Source organism: Paramormyrops kingsleyae, unplaced genomic scaffold, assembly GCF_048594095.1.
Source record: "Paramormyrops kingsleyae isolate MSU_618 unplaced genomic scaffold, PKINGS_0.4 ups231, whole genome shotgun sequence".
NCBI classification, from domain to species: Eukaryota; Metazoa; Chordata; class Actinopteri; order Osteoglossiformes; family Mormyridae; genus Paramormyrops; species Paramormyrops kingsleyae.
Genome location: NW_027326169.1, coordinates 22,753 through 44,752, shown reverse-complemented (window position 1 = coordinate 44,752; position 22,000 = coordinate 22,753). Strand labels below are relative to the sequence as shown.

At 42.6% G+C, this 22,000-nt stretch overlaps 1 protein-coding gene and 1 long non-coding RNA gene across 7 annotated transcripts in view; one reads left to right on the top strand and one right to left on the bottom strand.

Moving 5' to 3' along the window:
* Positions 1–12,907: 12,907 nt before the first annotated feature.
* The window catches only part of LOC140577635 (golgin subfamily A member 4-like), a 31,843-nt gene continuing 22,750 nt past the window's right edge, over positions 12,908–22,000 (top strand). For 2 of the 6 annotated variants that reach the window (XM_072708694.1, XM_072708693.1), the window contains exons 1-4: positions 12,909–13,159; positions 14,692–14,769; positions 19,212–19,313; positions 21,433–21,507. In XM_072708694.1, the coding sequence (XP_072564795.1) occupies positions 13,070–13,159; positions 14,692–14,769; positions 19,212–19,313; positions 21,433–21,507 (345 nt within the window). In that variant the 5' untranslated portion in view covers positions 12,909–13,069. Of the gene's footprint in view, positions 13,160–14,691; positions 14,770–19,211; positions 19,314–21,432; positions 21,508–22,000 lie in introns of all 6 variants that reach the window. The other 4 variants (XM_072708698.1, XM_072708697.1, XM_072708695.1 and 1 more) reach the window with 3 other exon arrangements.
* LOC140587424 (uncharacterized) lies at positions 12,917–13,731 on the bottom strand. The gene is made up of 2 exons (XR_011989125.1): positions 13,131–13,731; positions 12,917–12,958 (listed from the first exon to the last, which is right to left on the bottom strand). It is a non-coding gene; the product is annotated as an uncharacterized lncRNA (long non-coding RNA).

Genomic DNA, 22,000 nt, shown 5'->3' with positions numbered 1-22,000 from the left:
CTCACACATTGCACTGATATCCAGTTCATGCTAGACTGCTAACAATCCCAGCATGTTTCAGATAGAGGATAATCAGATATTATCCCTACCAACACCAAAGCTGAGAATTACAGTCTGAGGCTGATTCAGAAGAAGCCAAATACACCCAGTTTGTCTAACATGTGCTTAGCTTATGCTGAAGGAGTAGGAAAACACTTACTACAGTCATTGAAATGTTTTGGCACGGCAAGTTGAGTACAAGCTCAGTGATGCAAAGTGTAAAATCAGCAACAAAGAAACTGACCCAATCAGACAGATGTAGGCACCGTGATGAACAGTGTCTCGTGATGAACAGGCTGCTGAGTGTCTTGCCGTTACCCAGACCTGTAGCATAAGAAGCAGGCCCTGACCAGGCTGGCTACACTCCAACCATCAGGTGACCTTACAGGTCTTTCAGCTTTACTGCTGCAACTGAGACAATTTAATTTCTAACTGCTATGCCTGTTTCCTCAGATCTTTGATGTAATTGCACACACCTAATGTCAAAGGCAGACACTCCTTTAGAGCAGTGTACGGCCCTTTTGGTCTAAATGGCACAGAGCTGGACTATGGAGTGGGACTGATTCTGCAAAGCACCGCAGCAGCAGAGGCTAATTAAAGCCTGCCCTCCCCAACCACAATCTCAACACCACCACCCAGGGAAGCCCCAGCTCTGGTTACTCACTGAGCAGCTGTAAGGGACATGGCTGCAGATCCAGTAGCCCATCTAATCAAGCCTTTATCTAATACCAGCGGAGTATTAAAACACGTAGCATGCCTAGCCTTGCCTGACAAACACATGCAAAGCTAGACCTAGGCAGGGCTAACAAACAGCATTGGAAAGATCAGAACGTGGCCGGGCCTTTAGAGCATGAAACAGCCTGACTGAGCATCTTTGCCAGGAAGAAAAGGGGAAACGCACTCACAGCTATATTCACCCCACCTGAATGTTTTAAAATCACCCAATAAGGGAACTGAACCTCTGCAGTGTTTTTTCTGTTATTTAATGTGTCCATTGTATTTTCTTGTTACTTCATCATCAGCAGGTAATAGTATACATACATAAATTACACAGTATATTAACATAAGGTGCTTCCCCATCAAAGTTCTCATCCAGGCCATCTCATCCAGGAACTTTTGCAGTTCCTGACCACTTTCATGTGTTGCTTTCCCACTGCACAACAAGAACTGTGCTAAATAAGCATGGGAGATGCAAAAAAGCTCATAGGTTGAACTTCACATAAAATTTCATACAAAGCTACACCATCATTCCAACACCTGGTTACTGGGGATATCATTTGCATGGTCCAAAAACACGGGACAAAACATATTTTACACTACCTGCGACATGTTTATGATTTATAATTAAATCAGGCCAGATGATCAATCTTTTGTTTTTCACAGAATGAAAAATGAGAAAACATTATTCTACTAATAAGTGCTGGCAAATTTCACTGCCAGTATCGGTGACATTAGAAGTATGTCGGTTATCAATTGAACTTTGTAATGCAGAATTGAGACCAAAGGAAAATGATATTCATTAATGAATTTAATGCATTTGAAATAGAAAAATAATTACAACCACTCATTTTTAGCTCCACTACTTCTATCTCTCTTCCCTGCACTTCCATGTAACTTCCATGTTAGCACCGGTGCTCATTGTTTATCACTATAAACCCCACCCAGAAGTTCTATGTTGAGCGAAAAGTACCTGCTCCAGAGTAGAAACTAAAAGGCTAAGGAACTACCTCCAAGAACTACAACTGAGCTGAGTTTCTGCAGTGGGAACGTGGCAAAAGTTCCTTGTTCCTGAAAAAGGTTCTTGTAGTGAGAAAGCACTCATAGTGAACTTACATGTATTTGCATGCACAGAACTAAAAAATGTATTCTTAAGTCACCAAGCTGACTAGATGGGTCAACCAGCAACAGGAAGATAAAACAGATTTCTGGTGGCAGCTGTGAGTCAAAACAGGGCAGCTCTGGAATGTCAGTTGGAAACATAACAGATGCCTACCACTACAGAACATCCCAAATGAAAAGCTTTATGTGAGTATACCGTAATGAAACTGAATTATTGAGAGACCAACACTGAGCACTACAGAAAATATAAGACTGGTATTAGGAGAAACACATAAAAATGTGAAACAATAACATCATTGAACCTTCTTTAAACAAACAATCTGGTGTCCCAGAGTTTGAGTACAATAGTTCTATATGTCTTGGAAGATTTCTTACTCAAAAGAAACAAAATTTAACATCAGAATACAAGAAAGATTTGATTCTATGGTAAGGAATGCTTACCCAACAAGCATTCACATCACACATAAGCCACTCTTACCCTCGTTTAAGAAGCTCATTGTGCTAATATATGTGTGAATATCAACTACTAACGTGAATTTGTGTTGGTCACAAGTTAATCCTAATAAAATATTTGTATAATGTTTTTAATCTGTAACTTTATCAAAATTACACTCATTTATTGCAGCACAGGAAATCCCTTTTGCATCAGCATTAAGCCTATGTTTTACCTTAATCCCTAAAGGGCTAAAATATAAAGCCTTGACATGCTTTTCTGTTGCCCATCAGCCTAGACTCATTTTCAAATTAAGCTCCAATGGCAGGAGAGGAGAGATCATTAATTCACACATTAATTCAGTGATTATAAATAATGCCTCAATTCATTTCAACTGAGTCACTAGCATCCTGGAACTGCTGGCACAGACAAGCACAAACATTTGGTGAGGTTGTACTGTTTGCTTTGGCTACGACGTGCTGGGGGGCGCATCTGGCAGCCAGAGCTGTGCCAGTCACCAGCACCAGGCGCTCCACATCTCAGCATGGAGCCCCGCTTTCGCTGCCTAGCTCTCATTACCTGCAGTACCTGGTACAATCCCAGTGTCACAAGAGTGTGCAGTAATTAGACATGGACTGGTGATTAAAAGGTTGCTGCTTCTTGTCCCAGGACAAGTGCTGATGTAGCACCATTACTCTAATTACAAGAATATAAATATCATACTGAATATCTGAATAAATTAACTGACAAGTTGTTCAGAAAAGTGCCCATAAGACAACTGAACAATGTCCAAAAAACACAGCACAGAGGAAATAGCTAGTTACTGTGCTGCTGAGGTCAGGATCTAAAACAGGCTGGCGGAGGACAGTATCTACAGGAAACTACCTCATGTCACATCCTTGCACATTGGTCTCTAGCTTGTATCAGTGAGTTCACTCATGGCAGGCTAATATAAAAATATTAGTTGCTACATGCCTGGCAGCCACAAGTGACTATGCTGTCATCATAATGCAACAGTTCTTTGTGTTGAGGTAGTTTGGTCCCAATAGCAAGGAACTGCACAATCCTCATTGAAGAATACTTCCCTGAACACAGGCAGCCATTCTTGGTACGCAAGAAACCAGAACTGCCATGGCAGACCAAAAATAGACCAAGGGTTGATGTCACCTCACCCCATATCCACACCCTTCTGCTACTAATGATCTGGGGATCAAAGGTTAACTACCAAAGCAGCTGCATAAATGAAGCAAAGATTCTTAAGACTGAGAGCGGAGCCCAACAATGAAGAGTACATCATAAAGTTGCACTTATGCACTGACACTTCTAGGTGGGTCAGGCAAAAACATCAGGAATAAGACAGAGAGCTTGTTAGTCGCTTAAATCTGAAAGAAAAAAAACTGCCAACATTTATTCCAACTGCACTGTGGCCTATAACACAGCACAAGGTTAAATATAATATACCGTGTAATCAGAATGGTTTAAACGTTCACTGGCAAAAAACGACATCCTTCTGGTGGCCAGAATTTTCCATGATCTTTGAGTTTCCAAGCTCCAGCAGCTGCCTTCAAGCTGAGAGCTTCACAAAGCGGTGGCCTATTTCGAGCAGCCTGCAGACCCAGGAGACACACCCAGTGAGAAGCCTACATGCCCGCATGTCTGCATCTGGCTTTAGTCATGACATAGCATTTACTATCAGACGAAATGATCAGCGGAGAGTCAGGCCCCTCCATTCAGCTACCAGGAGGAACAGCCTTGTAGCTGGGATTCCATTGAGCACTAACACAACATACAAGCAATTGTGGCTTTTGTTAAGTGTGGTAGAGCAGGGAAAACTGCTTCCATTACTGAACAATCCATTCATATTTAAAGAAGTGAAGCATCAGATTCATAATGATATTTTCCCCATATCAAAGGGAAAGAAATTAGAAATCAAAGGACAATAAAGATTACAGTTAGACAGCTACACTGAAGCCTTTTAAAACAGCAACACTTATGGTCACTTTCCTTAAAAGCACTTCCCTTTCAGGCAATTGTAAACAAGGTTGTCTGCTTTTAAAACGGCAAAACTTGAGGTTAATACTCAGCAAAGCTCAATTTCCTATTTGCTTGCACGCAAAATAAATTTAAGATTCAGACTTTGTATCATCAAGCAATAGATTTTACTGTACCTGACATGACAGGTTGTGCGTCAAAACGGACGCATGTCAGAACAGAGTAATCGCACTGACTTTTAGGTGTGAGAATGTGACTGGGAGATGCTTGTGAGGCTGGGATGCTCATAGAGTTCAGTACTTTCTGATAGTAACTATTATACAGTGTGTAGCAAGCATTAGGTAGTGTAGTACTGCAGGGAATACTGGGTAGTGTAGTACTGCTGGGAATACTGGGTAGTGTAGTACTGCTGGGAATACTGGGTAATGTAGTACTGCTGGGAATACTGCTGTCTGATTTTTTTCTTTTACATTCATTTACTTCCAAAAAAAGCTTATATGTGCAAATCATTCTAAGTCAGATACAGACTGTAAAACATTTTACCCTCCAGTTAGGACTAAACCCAAGTATTGCCTCTCACTGTAGACAAATGGTAATTTCATTGCAATGTTACCACTGAATAAAGGATTCTGCACTGATAAGGCTGAGTCACTCTCTAAAAGGCATTATGAAGGCATGTCCTCAGTCAAACCCAAAGAGATATGGCTGAATCTGCCAGCAGCTGACGCAGGCAAGTAGTCTATTAATGGAGTTTTACCCACTCATATCGGAGTTCAGCAGCACACGCTAAAGTAGGACACATGCACACCTCACAAACTGAACTAACCTGCCGGGCCCAGATAGTGAACTGAAAACAGACCTGCCTTTTCACTCCATCTACACCAAACTCGGACGGGCAGTCACACAAAACTGAAACGTTATGTGGGACAAGGTAATTTTCATTATCAGTTCTCCTGATATTAATTCAGAATAGAAAATGTGTTATCACGCTTCATTTGAATGCGTTACTTTGTGACACAGAATCTGCTCCAGTGTGCCTGTCCCTATTCACAGAGTGCTAATCACATAGCACAAGGATGGAGAGGCAGTCTGATGGGACTCACTCCTGATTCATAAGGCAATGTGCCCTATTCAGAACAGTCTTTGGCCCTAAACTAGAACACAAGGCCGTGGGGTTTTGCAACGTTCCCTCGTGGTCCAAAATTGGCCATAAGTAGGTGAGCAAAGAGGATTATGGGACAAGCTCACTCCAGTCAGTAGATGTACTAAACTCTGTGACAACCATCAGACAACCCTCATTTTGGACGTTCAAAATTCACATTACACAGAGACTGATCACTTCACACATATGGACTGCATTTACATGACAAAATATACAATCTTTTCATAGTATCTTCCTAATACATGACCAAAGAAAATTATTGTATTCACTAGAACTTCCATGATCTTCCACACCAGTCATCCACTGCAGGGGAATATTCTTGATGGGATGTGAGTGCATCACATGACCTATACCAAAACATATAATCACATACCACTGGCAATTTAGAGACACTTAATCACATAACCGCATGTTTTTGGGCTATGGGAGGAAATGAAAGCACCTTGAGAAATCCCACAACATGCAAACTTCACACATGCAGAAGCAGGGGTGGGACTGCAGTGCACACCCGCGAGGCGTGAGTCTAAGCCTACAGTGCTAACCGGGGCTGCCACTTTCAAAATTCTTACAGACAGATAAATGCTGAACTATGGCTACTTCCTGCTTTCACATGGTAGTGCAGTGAACCATTTTCAAAACTCTTTTTGCACTTTTTTCCCAACCAATTACACTTTTCTGAAGGAGTACCTTCACCTTGCATGTTCAGATCTGTAGACACATTTATGTTGGCAGCATAGTTGTTATAAAAAGAAGACAAGTGTCCAGTAACACTTCACAGCCATGTAGGTGATTTAAAGCACATATAAGGTGCTTTTGAACAGCCCCGCTCTATTACATCTTTCAACTATCAATAAATCAGTTCAGAACATAACAACAGTGCCTGTTATATCAGAACAGTTTTAGTGAAAAAGTGCAACACTGTAAAAGCCTCAGAGTTCGGTGGTCCTGCAAGGTTCACTTTGTTGACGTCACCCCCCCCCCCCCCCCCCATGACCACTGACTGGGGGCTTGAGGACAGCTGACACCTGCTCTGTAACATTTGCTTTTCTATGGACACCAGTCCCTTGAAGCAGTATGCAGCAGAGACCCTAGGACCTCCCTGAGACTCAGATACACCACAAGAGAAGGCAGGCATCTGAGAGACGCTCCTCTGGGCTCACATAACAGGTAGAGACACGAATCTGTCTCTGCTTCCCAGAAAAGTGCAGTGCAGGCCTGGACTGGCCCCTCCCAAAGATGCTCACTCCCTGAGAGTAGCAGAACCTGTACTCCAACATAGTAAGCAGTAGCCAGACAACACACACCTTTGCATTAATGTAAGCCTTAAGAGCAGGCCTCAGAGGATCACCACGAGGCTGTCCACATCTCAGATCTTACGGGAGTGAGTATTGCATTTGTTAGGTTCATCACAATGCACAATGGAAACATCTCCTTTCACAGCTGGCTCCAAAAAGAATTTTTTCCCATCTGGTGCTTATTAAGGCCCAGGTGTTTGACCTAGAGGAAATACAGTACACTGCTAAAGTACTGAGTTGTACTGGAGATCAGGGGGGAGACCAGTCCTCTAACAGTGACAACTTGTAGAGGTAGCTTTACTCAAGAAAACAAAGCTCATATTTTATTTCTAAATGCCTGCTGAATATACATGTTTCTATTCATGAGCCTATAGCTAACAATTAAAACAAGCTGCAAAACATGTAATGCATCCAGTGGGTGCAAAGTCTGCCAATGTCTAAAAGTGCTACGCTGGAAGCTACCAAATTCATTATATTTTTTGTGATTTCAACCATTAACAGCTTAAAGAAAGTTAAGATGTTGGCATTTGCACCCACAAAAGACCCTTCAGGTTAACTTCTGTCAGACAGGTAGCTCCGCACAAAAGCACAACAAAACACTCTGGCCACTCTGGCCAATGACACAGCCATCTGCTAGCCAAAAAAAACCCCAAAAGGAGCAGACTAAGGGTGCGCCAATAACAGGCTTGCTTTGGGAGATAGGCATGGCCTTATCAATCTTGTGCAATGCCTGCCCAAATAAACACAACACAAATGCCTATATAAATCTGGACACTGTCCAAAAAAGGCTTCATATCACACCCACACACATATTTCCTTTCTATGACATTAAAATGCACATGGTGGCATGACAGACCCCCCAAAGCTTTCCTCTATATATAGGGCATGTTTATTCAACAAGACAGAGACACCACTGAAGCCAGCCAACAGCCCTGAAGCTGGTGTCATGACAATGGACATTCAGAAATAATGACCAGTCTTAGTAAGGCTTTTAGCAGGATATAAGGGTTTTTGTTGTATATTTGTATAAAACATACAAAAATACAAAAGCATTACATTTAAAAACATATAAATTGCATGCCGTAGACCACAGATGATAATATGTGGGACGTTCTCTGCTCTGGGACCTACTAAAGGGATATTCTGGAAATAAAGATCATAATCTAGTCCCCAGACACTAAAGCAATTAATGGAATTCTGAACTTTCATTTATTGTGGCCTAGTTAACAAGTTTCAGTACCGTACATGTACATTATGAATTATAAATTGCATTATATAATTTGCATGTGCTTGCATAGGAGAACAAATGTGAGAGAGTGCATGACAAACTGTAAATGACAGAGTGAGACTAACTGCGTATCATACTCACCTCCCTGGCGATGCTACTCAGAGCCTCATCCTCAGCAGAAAAGCGGTCCTTGACGGGTGCCCGCTTGCGTCCTGATCCTGGGGTACCCATGATTTCTCCACAAATCAGCACCTTCCGCTGAACTGTACAGGAAAACATGAAGGGACAGAAAAACATTCCAACATCAGTGTTTTAAATGCAGCATCTGTCTCCTCAGAGGACAGCTCTGCATGGATTGGCAGCCCAACCTAAGCAGTCCTTCACAGTAAACACCCTAACATGGTAACCAAATGACCCATCCATCCATTTTCTAAACTCGCTTGTCTTATGCAGGGTCGCAGGGGTCTGGAACCTACGACTACAAGGCAGGGAATAACCCAGGATGGGACACCGATCCATCAGAGGGCACACTCACATACGCACATACACATACATGGGCAATTTGGAATCGGCAATTAATCTCAGCATGTTTTCATTGTGGGGGGAAACCAGGTTACGCAGAGGAAAGCACACAACAACACAGGGAGAACATGCGGCACCACATATATGGATCCGGGCAGGGATTCAAACCCCAATCCTAGAGGAATGAAGCAAGAATGATAAGAACACACAACCAGCAACCAAACTAGGTACTTACTAATGACTTCAAAGTTTCACACTACATTCATGAATTTGTTCTACCTTCTCCTTCCCATTATTGTGCACATCTCTGCTTAGTACTGATGGAGTTCTGGTAAAACTGTTTGTAAAACCAGTATGACAGAGCATTCAGAATACAGCATAAAGGACATGACTGTGTGTGTATTTCAGGGCACGAGAAAGTCTGAATGCTCTCTGTGATTGCAGGGCCACTAGACCTAGAAAAAGGGCTTTATTTATAGAGGCTCAGGACATGTCCTGCAGGGTGGCAAAATACAGGACCAAGCATTAGAGCAAACTGCAACCAGCCTCTAACTGGCCTTAACTGGGTTTACAAACTATACCATCAACATCTGGTTCCTCACTTAGACACTACATTAAAGGCATGGACACAAGAATCAGAGAAACAGCTACACAAGCAGAGTTAAAGTGCTCAACTGCATATTGATGCATCTATAATTGCAAAAAAAAAAAAAAACATTCAGCAGATCATCAATAAAAGCCACAGCCCAAGCAGCACTTAACAGTGCAAGGGAAACATCCATTTTTAAAATTGTTTCTCCAAATATTATACATTTTCACCCAAAAAGTTTTATGCAACATTTTTTTAAGAACTGGAACATGAAAAGTGAATCTGAGAAGTAAGATTCTTTATCTCAGAAACTCATAACTTCTAAACTGGCATCTCACTCAGGGTGTACCTCGGCCTATGCTGCCTGGTACAGGTTCCAGGCCAAATGACAACCCTGCCCAGGAATAAAGCTTAACAGATGGATGGAAAATGTCTACTTAATAGATTATACTACTTATTAAAATACAGACACCGAAATGAATATTAAACTATAAAAAGAGGCAGAAAAAATCATTTAAAAATTCTTATACATACATTAAATACAGTTAACTATCTTCACTAGCTGATAATTACTACTCATAATTATACTTTGCGGCAATAGTAGAGCAAGTGTGTTGACTGCAGCCCACGTTAACGTGAAGCCTCTAAAGAAACGTACAAAATATACTCAATTCCAAACACAAGTAATTAATTAAATCAACAAGCCTGTTTATTACTGACAGTTCTGGCAATCAGATTAACTGATATCCACAAATCTGACTTGCACACATCAAAAGCAAGTGTCACCATGAACAGGAAACCAACATCATGGTTAGCGGTCTGGTTAAGACGCAAATTGTGGTTAATCTTTCTAAAACCAGATAAAGGCTGCGAGCTTGGTTAAGTCTGGTTAAGACGCGTACCTTCTAAACCAGTAGGACATTTACACCCATTCTCCTATACAGTGGTCACAGGATCTTTTTGGACTGTCCAGCTGATCACCGGTACACGAACAGTGGATTCTCCCGGAGACAACCCGAAAAGTCTAATTTCTCCTGAAAGCAGTTGACCGGTTTTCTTTGGGCTGAAGTAAGAGCGCCTCCCGGTGAAGCACTTTATCCCTTGCGGACGGGGGTCGGGAAGCCCAGGGCCGGATCCTTGCACTTTTGCCATTGGGGCCAATGGTTCCAAAAACTAGAAACTAGCTGCTACCGTCTCTCGCCAGTATCGCGGGTCTCACCTGCTGCTGAATCCGACTGGGGTCGCTCCCTCCGAGCGGGGACGGACGGCCGGCCTTTCGGACGGGCTCGGCTTAACGTCCGTTTCCAGTGTGACAGCGAGAACGGACACCGCCCTCGGCACTCCTTTACTTAAGTGCCGCCTTCACTTCCCACTACCAATTGCCTTCACCCTGTGGGCCTTTAATCCCTCCTGACGGTAGGCGGCTGCGGTTGTTTCCTTCGCAGTCAAAGTACAGTTGTTGGACCAAGGTGCTTTCCGACTACGCCGCCACAGTCACCGTGCCCGTCTTCTCCCCACAGATCCTCGGAGTGACACAGTGACGCTCCAGTACCCGGATGTCTCTTCGCGGTTGCTGCTTTCAGCGATCCCTCAACGCGGACCACCTCGATTGGTTCAATAACACCTTTCGCCACACTGACACCAATCACAGCTTACTTTGTCTAGTATGCGTTTAATAAAAGACAAAGAGGACACGAGCGCAGTCTAATGGTTTCGTTTCGGTAATGTATGTGTGATACTTCTCCAAAGCATATATTCAGATTTATTCGGGAATATAACTATGAAAAACACACTAAAACTTACACACTAACTGACATATTCATGTCTACTTTCATTTGGCTACTAATAAAATCACAAATTAAATGACATTTATTATCGGAATTAAACTATAGTATCATTGCTTTTCGTTTACTTTTCTGTAAATGTAAAAAGGAGATAATAAATAAATAAGAATATATAAGCAGGAAATAGTGTGGCGGTATGTACGGCGTATTTTTCATGTTCTATGCAAAACCATTTTAAGCGCTATTTTGTTTCACTGTATACTTCCACATTTTGCAATAATGAAGTTTGACTTGACATACAACAGCAGTACTCATCCCTTTAATTAATTATTTCTTACTAAATTTACTGGAATTACTGCCATAATTCTATAATTACTTGTATTACATTTTCTTACTGCTTGGGATATGTATCCATTTAAACAAAACAATAATGCACCAATTTAGTTATATATATTATAATAATTTCACGTTTGTGAGTGTAACATTAGAAATTATTTCCATTCTCGTCTGTTTATCGTGTATCGCCTTGTCCCCCTTTCAATTGCGCACTTCTATCTTTAGGTAGTTAGGACGTAAAATAATAACGCAATTACACAGAAACAAAGAACTGATTATTATCCATCTATCCTGTACCGCTAGTACTTATTATTATTATTATTATTATTATTATTATTATTATTATTATTATCAATTGAATGGTTATTTTTGGAAAGGTCATGTATTATGCCTATTGCCGATGTTATATAGTTAATGACAAACAGGAAAGAGCCATGCTTCAGCACAAATTCACTTATAGCTTGAAAACTTTACAGATTGCGTAAAGTCATTTCTTATTCGAGAGGTTTACAGCTGTCAAAATGCATTGAGGAATTTACGCCTAGCACTATGTAATTTACTCTCTTAGGAGTTTAGCAAGCAGAATACAGAGTACAGTCACCTTCTGGTTTGATTTAAGCTGTTCTTAAGCAACTCATTCAGCAAGTCATCGTGTCAGGAGACCCCTGTTGTATGTTGGTTTTTGTTCAATCCCATATTTAACCAATCCAATCAAACTAATTATTAACTAATTGGGGCATGATCAACGAGTGTACATCATGTTGGAAGCAAATACGATAGAGATACATAAACATAAAGCATAATTTTGAAGGTGTATCTGTACTGAAAAATTAGAAAATATCACTATAATTTGGCCCCTCTAATGATGATAATACTAATAATTATAAAATAGTAATGATTATTATCATCATCCAGTAGTATCAATTGTATTATATACATTTTAATGGTTCATACAGTACCTCCTAAATTAACTGAAAGATGAATCACTTTTTTACTGTGTACAAAATTAATCAAATATGATTTTGATTAAATAATGCCATTTATAAATGTATAATTATATCTTGTACCTGTTAATGGATGCAGCATTTCTGTACTTCTGTAATCTGTTTGATTTTTAAACACAATGGATCAGCACTCCTCACTTCCACCACTCCACATCCAGCTCTTTCAGTCCTAAGTCATTTTGACAACTGAAAAATCTACATTGACTAGACAGTGCAATTGTGCACGTGAGCATATAAAATCCATGAACTGGCATCTTAGCCAGAATGTTCCCTTGCCTTGAGCTCAAAGCTGCCTGATTTAGACTCCCGGCATTCCACAACCCTGCTATGAAAGAGAGGTTACAAGATGGATGTATTGATGTATTTCATATTGTGGTCATGTGTTCTAGTCACATGCATTGACAGCCTGCAATAAAACATCAGGGATGTCCCAGGACCAAGACAGAGCGTTTCAGAGTTTGACAGAAACACATAAAAACAAACCTCACTAAACTATTACGCCTCATAGTGCTCATTGACTGATAGGTTTATCGACTAATAATGGAAACATGACTTGTTCTGATTTGGGCGATGTCGTGATTTGGCTTTTCATCACTTTCCCTTATGAGGACCAATAACAAAAGAGTTTTATTGTCGCAGGCTGTAGCGAACGCTCGATTTGTCCCTCTCCTCCTGCCGTAGCTCTCCGTTCGATTTGCTCCACGTCGGCCGCGTCTGCGCAGTATCTTTGTTCACCTGCGGGGAGATGAGAAGCGACAACCAGAAAGACAAGACGCCGACTCGGTTAAAGTCAACGACGTACGGAAAGCGCACTTCTCCTGCGTTTGACAGCAGCGGCGTGGGAACATGTTCAAGAAACTGAAGCAAAAAATAAACGAGGAGCAGTCACCCCAGAGGAATGCCCAACCTCAACAGCAGCTCCAGCAGCAGGCCCAGGTCGGTGGAGCGGCTCAGCCGAGTTTTACAGCTTTAGTAAAGCTGTCCCGGTGCGTTGTCCCCTCCACTGTCCCGGTTCGCTGTCCATTCCAGTGTCCTGGTTACCGTCCAAGCTTCTTTCTCGGTTCCCTATCCTCTCCTCTGACCCTCGCCGTGGCAGTCGTTTTATCCTGTGGTCAACCGCACCGAAGTCACGCACCTGTTTCACTTTCTTTGACAGGGCTCTAAGCTCACACGTAGTGATGTCATTCAACTCAAGGTTATCATTTTGGCAGTTGTATCATTACCCAGTTCACTGCTAGATAATGTATCCACTTTACATTTCAGTTTTTGGACATTTGAAATGTTAGGCTTGTTTACTAGTTACTCGTTTTGTCGCTAGAATAGTCCAAGTGAGGTCTCAGTTTGCAATTTGAGTGTCGTATTGGTGTGGAGATCCAAACTCAAGGCACCAATGGAGTCCTCAATCTTAGGGTGGATTAAAAAATGGTTAAAGCATTTTTTAAAGCCAAATTGTTACAGTACCTGCCTCGTGAAAATGTACTTAAGATGTACGGGTATAGTTTGCCGAGGTGGACATTTCAGGTCCAGAGAGTACAAATCCAGACCAGGAATTTGTTTCAACCAACCAGTTGAGCATAAAGAGTCACAGTTACAGAGTACTCCACTGGTTGGTTGAAACAAAATCCTGGTCTGGATTTGTACTTTCTGGACCTGAAATTTCCATCAAACTTAATTGTTGTTTAAAAATGAAATAAATAAATAGCAGTGCATAGTGCAACTTTCAAGTAGGGCTGTACAGTGGCTTTGATTGTACATTCTCTTAGCTTAGAAAGGTACTTATAAACAGCTTACACTGAATGAACAATGGTAAAGAAGTGCATGAAGAACAGTGTAAGGTAATTATTAAATTTATTTGTAACTGATGAATAAATTGACCAGTGTAGATTGGTTGGTAAACGGTTATGAATTTAAGTGATTCAACCGAATTTCAGACTGGAGTGCTGGGGTTGTTCACAAGTTATGAGTGTGACTGCATGAAAAAGAAGCTGTTGCTAAATCGAGTACAGCTGGTCTGAATGCTCTGGCGTTTCTTCCCAACTGGGAGGGGGTTTAAGGGATCGGGGGGGTCATTGTATATGCTTGTGGCTTTGGAGTTGCAGTGTTTATCAAGGATTTTTTTTGCAGTAATTTACATGCCACCATTAATAAAAGGGTAAAACATGCCTCATGCCTCCAAATCAAATTGGGAAGAATAAAACAACCTTGTACACTTGGGACTTTAACAAGCAAACTCCAGGCTGTGCATGTGTGTCCTTATTCACATACATCAGTCATTTACAGAGCATTTCACCTGATCTTGTGTTCAAATTACTAGATGGAAATTGCATGCTTGATAATTTGCAGTCTTTTGGGATGTGATGGTGGTCTTGATGTGGAAGCGGTATTACTGTGGTAGAGGTCTTTCCAGCAGCTCACTAGTGCTGTTTGGCAGGTTTAACTGATTAGTGATGTGAAAGTGTTCTTTGCAGGTGGGCCCCCGGGACCCGCGCGCTCGTGCTGCATCCCTGCCACAAGATGACAGCCCACCTGCGCCCACTGACCGAGAGGTGAGACTGAATGATTTGAACCTTGCACTCCTTTTTAAATCAACCTTTTCAGGCCTGAGTTCACTGTTCAATGGCGTCAGTCAGCTTACAGCCATGGTCTTACAGGGGGTGCTGATCAGACACTATTTTATTTATTTTTTTCCATCCGGGATATAACTGAAGCATCATATTTTTCCTGATCACAGATTGTGTTCTCTGGTACTGTGGATTTTACAGCTTCCTGCCCATTAGAAGTGTGATCGAGGAAGTCTTTTTATGGATTGCTGCCCCTTCACTGGGGAAGGGGGGTGTGAGGATCTGGGAAGCGGCTCAAGGGGAAGCATGAGAAGAGATGTAATGTATAACTGGGCCCAGAAATCTGGCAGCAGTTACTCATGGAAATGTATCTTTGTAAAACCTTAAGATGTGCAGAATCTCAGTGTTGCCTGATTCAGGTTGTATTTCTCTTATAATGGGATCGTAATTATGGCAGGAAAGCTGGTGTAGTAGGTAGAGGTGTTTGTGATCGGTTGAGTTGTGGATGCTTTGTGCTGCAGTGGATGGCGTTGCTGTTCTATGCCCATCGACCTATGATGGAGAGACTCGGCTGGGAGGTGGATGCTTTGTGCTGAGCATTGTCAGAACAAATCAGCAGCTGCTGATTACAGCCCCTTAACACTTTGATCTGGACCTACTCAGGGGATATGGAAGTCTTTCTCTGTCATAAACACTGTCCCACTGTGCCATAAGTGTGCTCGAAAAACCTGCTTGCATCACTGTATATCCCTTTGAGTTTCATATTTATACTGGTTATTTAAATATGTTCAGTGGTTTGTTATTGTGGAGATTCTTCATTAGCAGGAAATACAAAATTATTTATTATCATTCAAGTGTAGTTATTTCCTCTTTGGAGATGTTTGCTCCTGGCCCAGTCAGGCAGTGAATCCCTTAACTTTCCAGTGGTGATTTTGGCAGACCCCGTTTAATGATCTACAAGGAACTGATGACTTACTTGGGAGCGTATTTTATCACCCCATGGTGTAAAGTTATTTCTCGTATTGCTGCATTACAGTATGTGTTCAGTGGGCTTACCTTTCCACTTGTATAGGTGTTTTTAGAATGTCAGTGATAATTGGCTGAATATCTGGTATGCACTCCAGTGGTATTAGCAACTCTAATTGGAACTGGTGTAGCCCTGTTTAATGAAAAAGGATCCACTTGTTTTGAAATCCATCTGTGCTCAAATGTATGAGTGGAGCACAAATGCTACTGAACCAGCAGATCCATCACCCTTATGAAGACCAAGCAACTGTGGAACATCCAAATGAAGGTGTTAGGAGGCAAAGAGTTATGACAGAAATAAAAAAGAAGAAATAAAAAAGATTTGCAGAACCTTCCCAGGATCCCTATTGAGTCCATTTTGAATCGAATGCCATGAAGATCAGGTCATCTCATGAAATGGAGGAAGCTTATGAAGGTGTGGTGACGTGAGAGGCCAGCTACAGACCCACAGTTTCAGTGCTCATTGGTGGAAATCATGCCCAGAGATCCACAATCATTCCGACCACACAGATTTGGCCTCTGCCAGAGTGGTGTTATGGGACTCACTTTTGAGAAAGGTCAGTATTATACCTGACTTAGCCAGCACCCAAATGACAGACCCCCCAAGGCTATTTAAAAGATGATTTTGTTCCGTGGCCTTCTGAAAGGGAAACGCAACCCATGCTGGGGGCTGTTCATGCATTGAGGGCGGCTGTTCAGAAAGAGGAGCTAAGAGCTTTTTGCCATGGGGGACAAAAGTAATGGCACCAGATCCTGGAGGAAAACCGGTTTCATTTAGCAAGAGATTAAGTTCAGGGTGATAATTCCAAAAGACTGGAAATGCAAATAAATTATGGGCATATATCAAATGAGTCCATGTTTTACGGGACTGTAATAAAACACGCTATAGTAATTTATGGTAAATTTCACAACTGAAAGGCAAAATGCTTTCTTGATATGGGGTGGTGATTGAGTGGCAGTTTCTGAAAATAGTGTCTGTAAACTAGACGGGTAACAAAGGTGTTTCTGTTTCTGTATTTCTATTTACATACGAATAAATGATATTGTGAACAGTCAAAATAAAAGATCTTTGCATGTGATATGTTTTAAAATGCGGGAGGGGGGCTTTTGCTTTTAGGTGACAGCAGCTGGGGAATCATGGGTCATGATCTGGTGATCCAGAGACATAACTGGTTCTGAAGTGTCAGTGTGTCTGTTATGCAAGCAGTGCTGCAGGCAGTCAAGCTGGGTCAAGATAACCTCTTATCTTGGAGCCAGAAGAGAAGAAAAAAAGATATGAGGCAGGGTGTCTTGCACTTATGGATTATACTGAGAAAATTAACTTTTTGTTTCTACAAAAAATTCTCATGTTTGTGAGAGTGTCCCAACTATGGCAGCATAATAAAAAGAATCAAACGCTGTATGTTTTCACGACTGTGTGGGAGACCTGAGACCCCAAACACCAAACAGAAGTTTGGAACAGCAAACAGGGATGATGGCTTCACCATGAGGGAATGGGCCCAGAGCAGGGTCACCCTCCTGAAATGGCCACACGTTATCATGTTGTTTACCTTGGGATTCCAGTCTCTTTATCACTAGGCTAAGCTTGGGTAAATTAGCTTGGTGGGTTTGAGTAAAAATCCAAAATGTAGTTATGCAAGGCCATGCTATGATGACTCGCAGCTATTTAAGGCCTAAAGCATGAACTCGCGGTGGTGATTCCTGACTGAGTCCATAATAAATACATTGGAAACCATTTATAGTGATCACGTGTCTGGGTGAAATTGATCACTATAAGCAGATAATTATAACACATTTCTTCTTTATGTCTCGGGTAGATTACCATCTAATTTGTGTAAGTATTACATGAATATGACAACGTCACTATTTACCTAATTTTATTGGCTATTTCAAAATACAGTGCTGTGATTGAGAGAAAATGACTTCCCGTCGTGTTTTTTGTGTATGCAGCATTAGCCTCAGGCAGCTTGCCAGAAGCAGACGGGTTATAAGGCAAATAGGGCAAAGTAAAGATTTTTTTTAATTACCATAGTTTTACTTTTCTCCATATGTTGTCATGTTTAAAAAGCCCCAAAAATGAACACTAAGTGGACTGCTTGATTACTATAAGTGAATTATTTAAACAGTACAGGAATGATTCTCTCAAGCTTTTTGAGACATGCAAGCGATTGATCACTATAACCGTGTTCACTGTAAGTGGTTTGTACCATACGTAGATTCATGATTGAAAGTGTTAATGCTTAATATAGGGTGCTTTCTCAGGGCTGTTAGGAGTGGTAAAGGTGATGTATCTGAAGTGGTAAAACTTCCCCGTAGTAGATTATCCATGTGTGCATGGACTGTGTGGGATTATCACATGTGCAAATGGCACATTCTCAACATTCATAAAGCCCCTGTGTCACAGGTGGAGGACCAGCATCAAACATAGCAAGGAAATGTGTGGATGCTGGTAATTCAGGTCTGTGAAGATGTGAACTGTGGGCCTCTGGGCTCACTGGACAGTCCAGCTGGTGTCATTAATCTGGATGTAGGTGTGGCTCTGAGGGGGGAAAACACTGCATTCCTCAGCTGCTAGAGAACAGTGCTGTATGTCTACTTCCTTGCGGTCATGTGACCCTTCATTAAGACCTTGTCATGTGACTGTTGGTTAGCTGTCATTCTTATCGCTAGTCAGTACACTGGATTGGGGTCTGAGCTTATTTTTAGACATTGAAATGGAAGGCGATGTGATTGTGGTAGACCATAAAACATTTAATAATGCCCGTGGTCTGGAGTTTGGGGAAAACCCCATGATTATAAGGGTCAGGGATTCTCAGATATCTGGACTCTGTGCCATATTATTCAAAGTTCAGAACCAGTGAGATGAATCCCAGGAATAGTATTTGGATGGACAGAGTACATGCCTGTCTGCCAGTCTTGGCATAGGAAAGCCAATACAGAATTGTAGGTCAAACCAAGAATCATTTCTTCACTTTGTGGATTTCATTTTTTTAATCAAAAGTAAATCAATCTTTGATAAACTATTAAAGCATTTAAGTCATCTTTCAGAGTTTTTTTTTTTTTGCCTCCACGCAGCCTTTATTTCTGAGCTTTCCGTGTACGTCCTTGTGAGATCTGTCTCTGTCAGATGCTTACGCTGCGCCCTTTGAATCGCTGGGGCCACAGAGGCCTGGCAGACGGCCGGGGTCAGCTGACCAGGTCGCTCCTGCGGGCATGTGCCTCGCGGCTCCATGAATCTGCTAGCTGGGCCTTCCTCTTTCCTCCCTGCGAAGGGGGTCTGGCACTGTGCTGCGATGGTCATTTCCAGTAGACGCAGGCCATCTCACTCTCTGTTCTCATGCTCTCTGTCTTCCCCCCCGCCCAACCACTGCCATCCCTCCAATCTCATTGGTGGGGGTCAGCTGCTGGCCGGGATGATAGCTGAGCCGGCCTTTCTCTCTGAGTACACTATCTTTGCTCTGGACCATTCCAAACGACCCACAGCCGCTGAGGTGGTCGCTGCGGTGAGTCCTGTCCTAAAGCCCTTGCTCCTGCCCCCCCCAGGCCCAGTCCCCCCAGCCTCCCCTTCCTCTAACGATGCCTTGAGTGGGTAGGAGCTGGCCTGCATAGAACCAATGACCTGCTTGCAAAACTGTCTCTCAGTTCCTCAAAGGCATCTCTCCTCTAACCCTGCACCTAACCCTGGATCTTTGTTTGTATGTGTGTGTAGGTGTTTTAATCGCCTTTAAGCTGGCTGAGTTCTCACTCCTGTTGGTCCTGCATTAAATATTGTCTATGTGTCTAGGTGACCCCTTGACCTGCCCCCTCCTTTTGGTGGATCAGCTCCAGACCTGCACGTTGTTTTTTTTTCTTCGGTTTTTAATTCAGGGAAGTTGGCTGAGGCTTGCTCAGACTCGTGGTGCATACTTTGTAGTCTGTCTCACGACCCTGCTGCTTTTGTGATCTGTTTTGGTTAGTTTTGTGAATTTTTTTTTTTTGTTTTGTTATCATACATGAAATTGTCAGGTTATACTCCACCATGTGACATCCATCCATCTTCAAACTGTTTTGTCCAGTATAGGATCATGGTGAAGTTGATGTCTATACCAGGCAGCATAGGACACAAGGCTGGGACACAGTAGTCAGGGTGACAGTCCAGCTTGGGTCATACACTCACATACTGCAGGATGATGATGAACTGCAATGTGGTCTGTATTAGTCATTTATGTGTCTGTATACTTACAAGACGGAGTGAAGGCTGCAGTCTGAGTTGTTCTGGGAGAGGAGCTGATGTGACTCCTGCACTTGGTTCTGCTCAGGAGGAAAGCCTGACATGCTTGTCCATTTTAAACTGGTTTTAATTTTAGTGTTTGACTTTTTATTCTTTTGTTTTAATTGCTGGTAAATAGCAGCTCGCCAGTGACACACCGCCGTCAGGCTGCCGTCATACATGCCCCGCGGCTGCATTCCTTCCGCCGGAATTCGCAGCTCTAGGATAACCCTGCACCTGCCAGCGAATGGCCCTCCCTCCACTTCTCTGTACAGTGGCCCCCACCCCTCTCTTCCTTTGTGCACAGTGACCCTGCTCCCTCAGGCAGTTCATTCTCCATGTGCAAGGATCCTGCCCCCATGCCCCGTTTCCTCCGTTAGTGGTGACCCTCCCTTAACCCCATCCTTCCCTTTTGTGTCATGATTCTGCAGAGTTTGCACCCTCCCTTCTTTTGCTCTGTGTCCTTTAGCTGAGCATAAATTGAGCTTGAAATTTCCCTTAAATTTCATGTTACTGAAGCTTTTTTCTGTGCTCGGAATAGTGTGAGTATTGTATTATAAAAATACTGAGTTCTTCCAGTTAACAGATATATAGATGATTATTTTGTTGTTGCTACTGAGTTTGGGCACTTTCAACCAGTATTTTCTGTTTATCGTATTATGTAGATTTAGTAGACTGGTTTTAGCCAGATATCCAATGAACATAAGAGTAAATGAGCAGTGAATAAGAGGGGTATATTTTGGCAGAACAGAGATCAGATGTAAACGGCATGGTTTACAGATTGCGTTCGGTGCTAGATGGATCCTCCCCATCTGAGACTTAGCATTAGGATCCTGTTGCAGCTGCAGCAGTCGCTGGCTTTTCCAGAAACTGTGTCTGATTGGCGACTGAGTATAGCAGTGTCTCTGATTGGCCATTGTGAATGTGGCATTGTTGTGTACTATCATGTTCAAGGTGTAGATAATAAGAATGAGACCATGGAGGCCAGAAAATGGTTTGTCCAGCTTAACAAAGATGTGGTATTTAGGAGGGAGCATGTAAAATGCAGAGGGTTGATGGCACAGGGTGTGGAATGCACTGCTTTGCCTCCAGGAAGCCCTTGTACTAACTGGTTCGGCTTTGTGTGTGTGAGTGTGCGCCTCTTTGCCCTATTGCTGTGTTGCACCTGTAGTATTTGTATAGAATTTAACCTCCACTCCCCTACCCCCCACCCCCTGCATGGATGTGCCGGGTGGCTTCCCAAACTTGTCACTCCTTCAGGTCCTAACCTGGTTAGCATAGCCTCTAATTCGGCCATGCCGGGTGTGGCTGAGGGAACTAATAGCCAGGAGTGTGGCTTCCCGGTTATATGCTCACCGCCTCCATCTCCACAGAACACCAGCAAGGGGGCAGGTGAGACTACGCCTCCCAGAGGCAGCGTGAATGGAGATGACAGCACCTCACCACAGGTGAGCCCAGCCCTCACGCCGCCTCCCAGGCAGTTTTGTTCAGCTTGTAACAGTAGAACTCAGGGGGTTGCTGTTTAGACAGGATTGTACCTAGTCAGTACTGGGAAGGGCTATTTAGCTGTGGGAAGAAATGTCTTTGTTACATTATATGAAGTGGATGCTTTTGCCCATAGTAATGAGCATTTGAAAAACAGAGAGCAGTCCGTGTCCCTGGAGCAATTTGGGTCAGGAGCCTTGATTTAGGGCCCAGTGTGACATCACTCTGCGAGACCCAGGATTTGAAGGGGTGACCTTCTCAGGCACAGAGTTCTACCCCCCAGAGATACACACCACACTGCGTTCACCCTCCCACTACATCCATGAGCCGCTGCGATTCCAGCATCACTGCTTTCATCTCTATAGCCCTTTAGGTGGTGTAGTGAATAAAGAAATGGCTTCATAAACATGAGATTTTGAGTGTGGGAAATGGTTTTAGTACTTAATACCTCGCTGT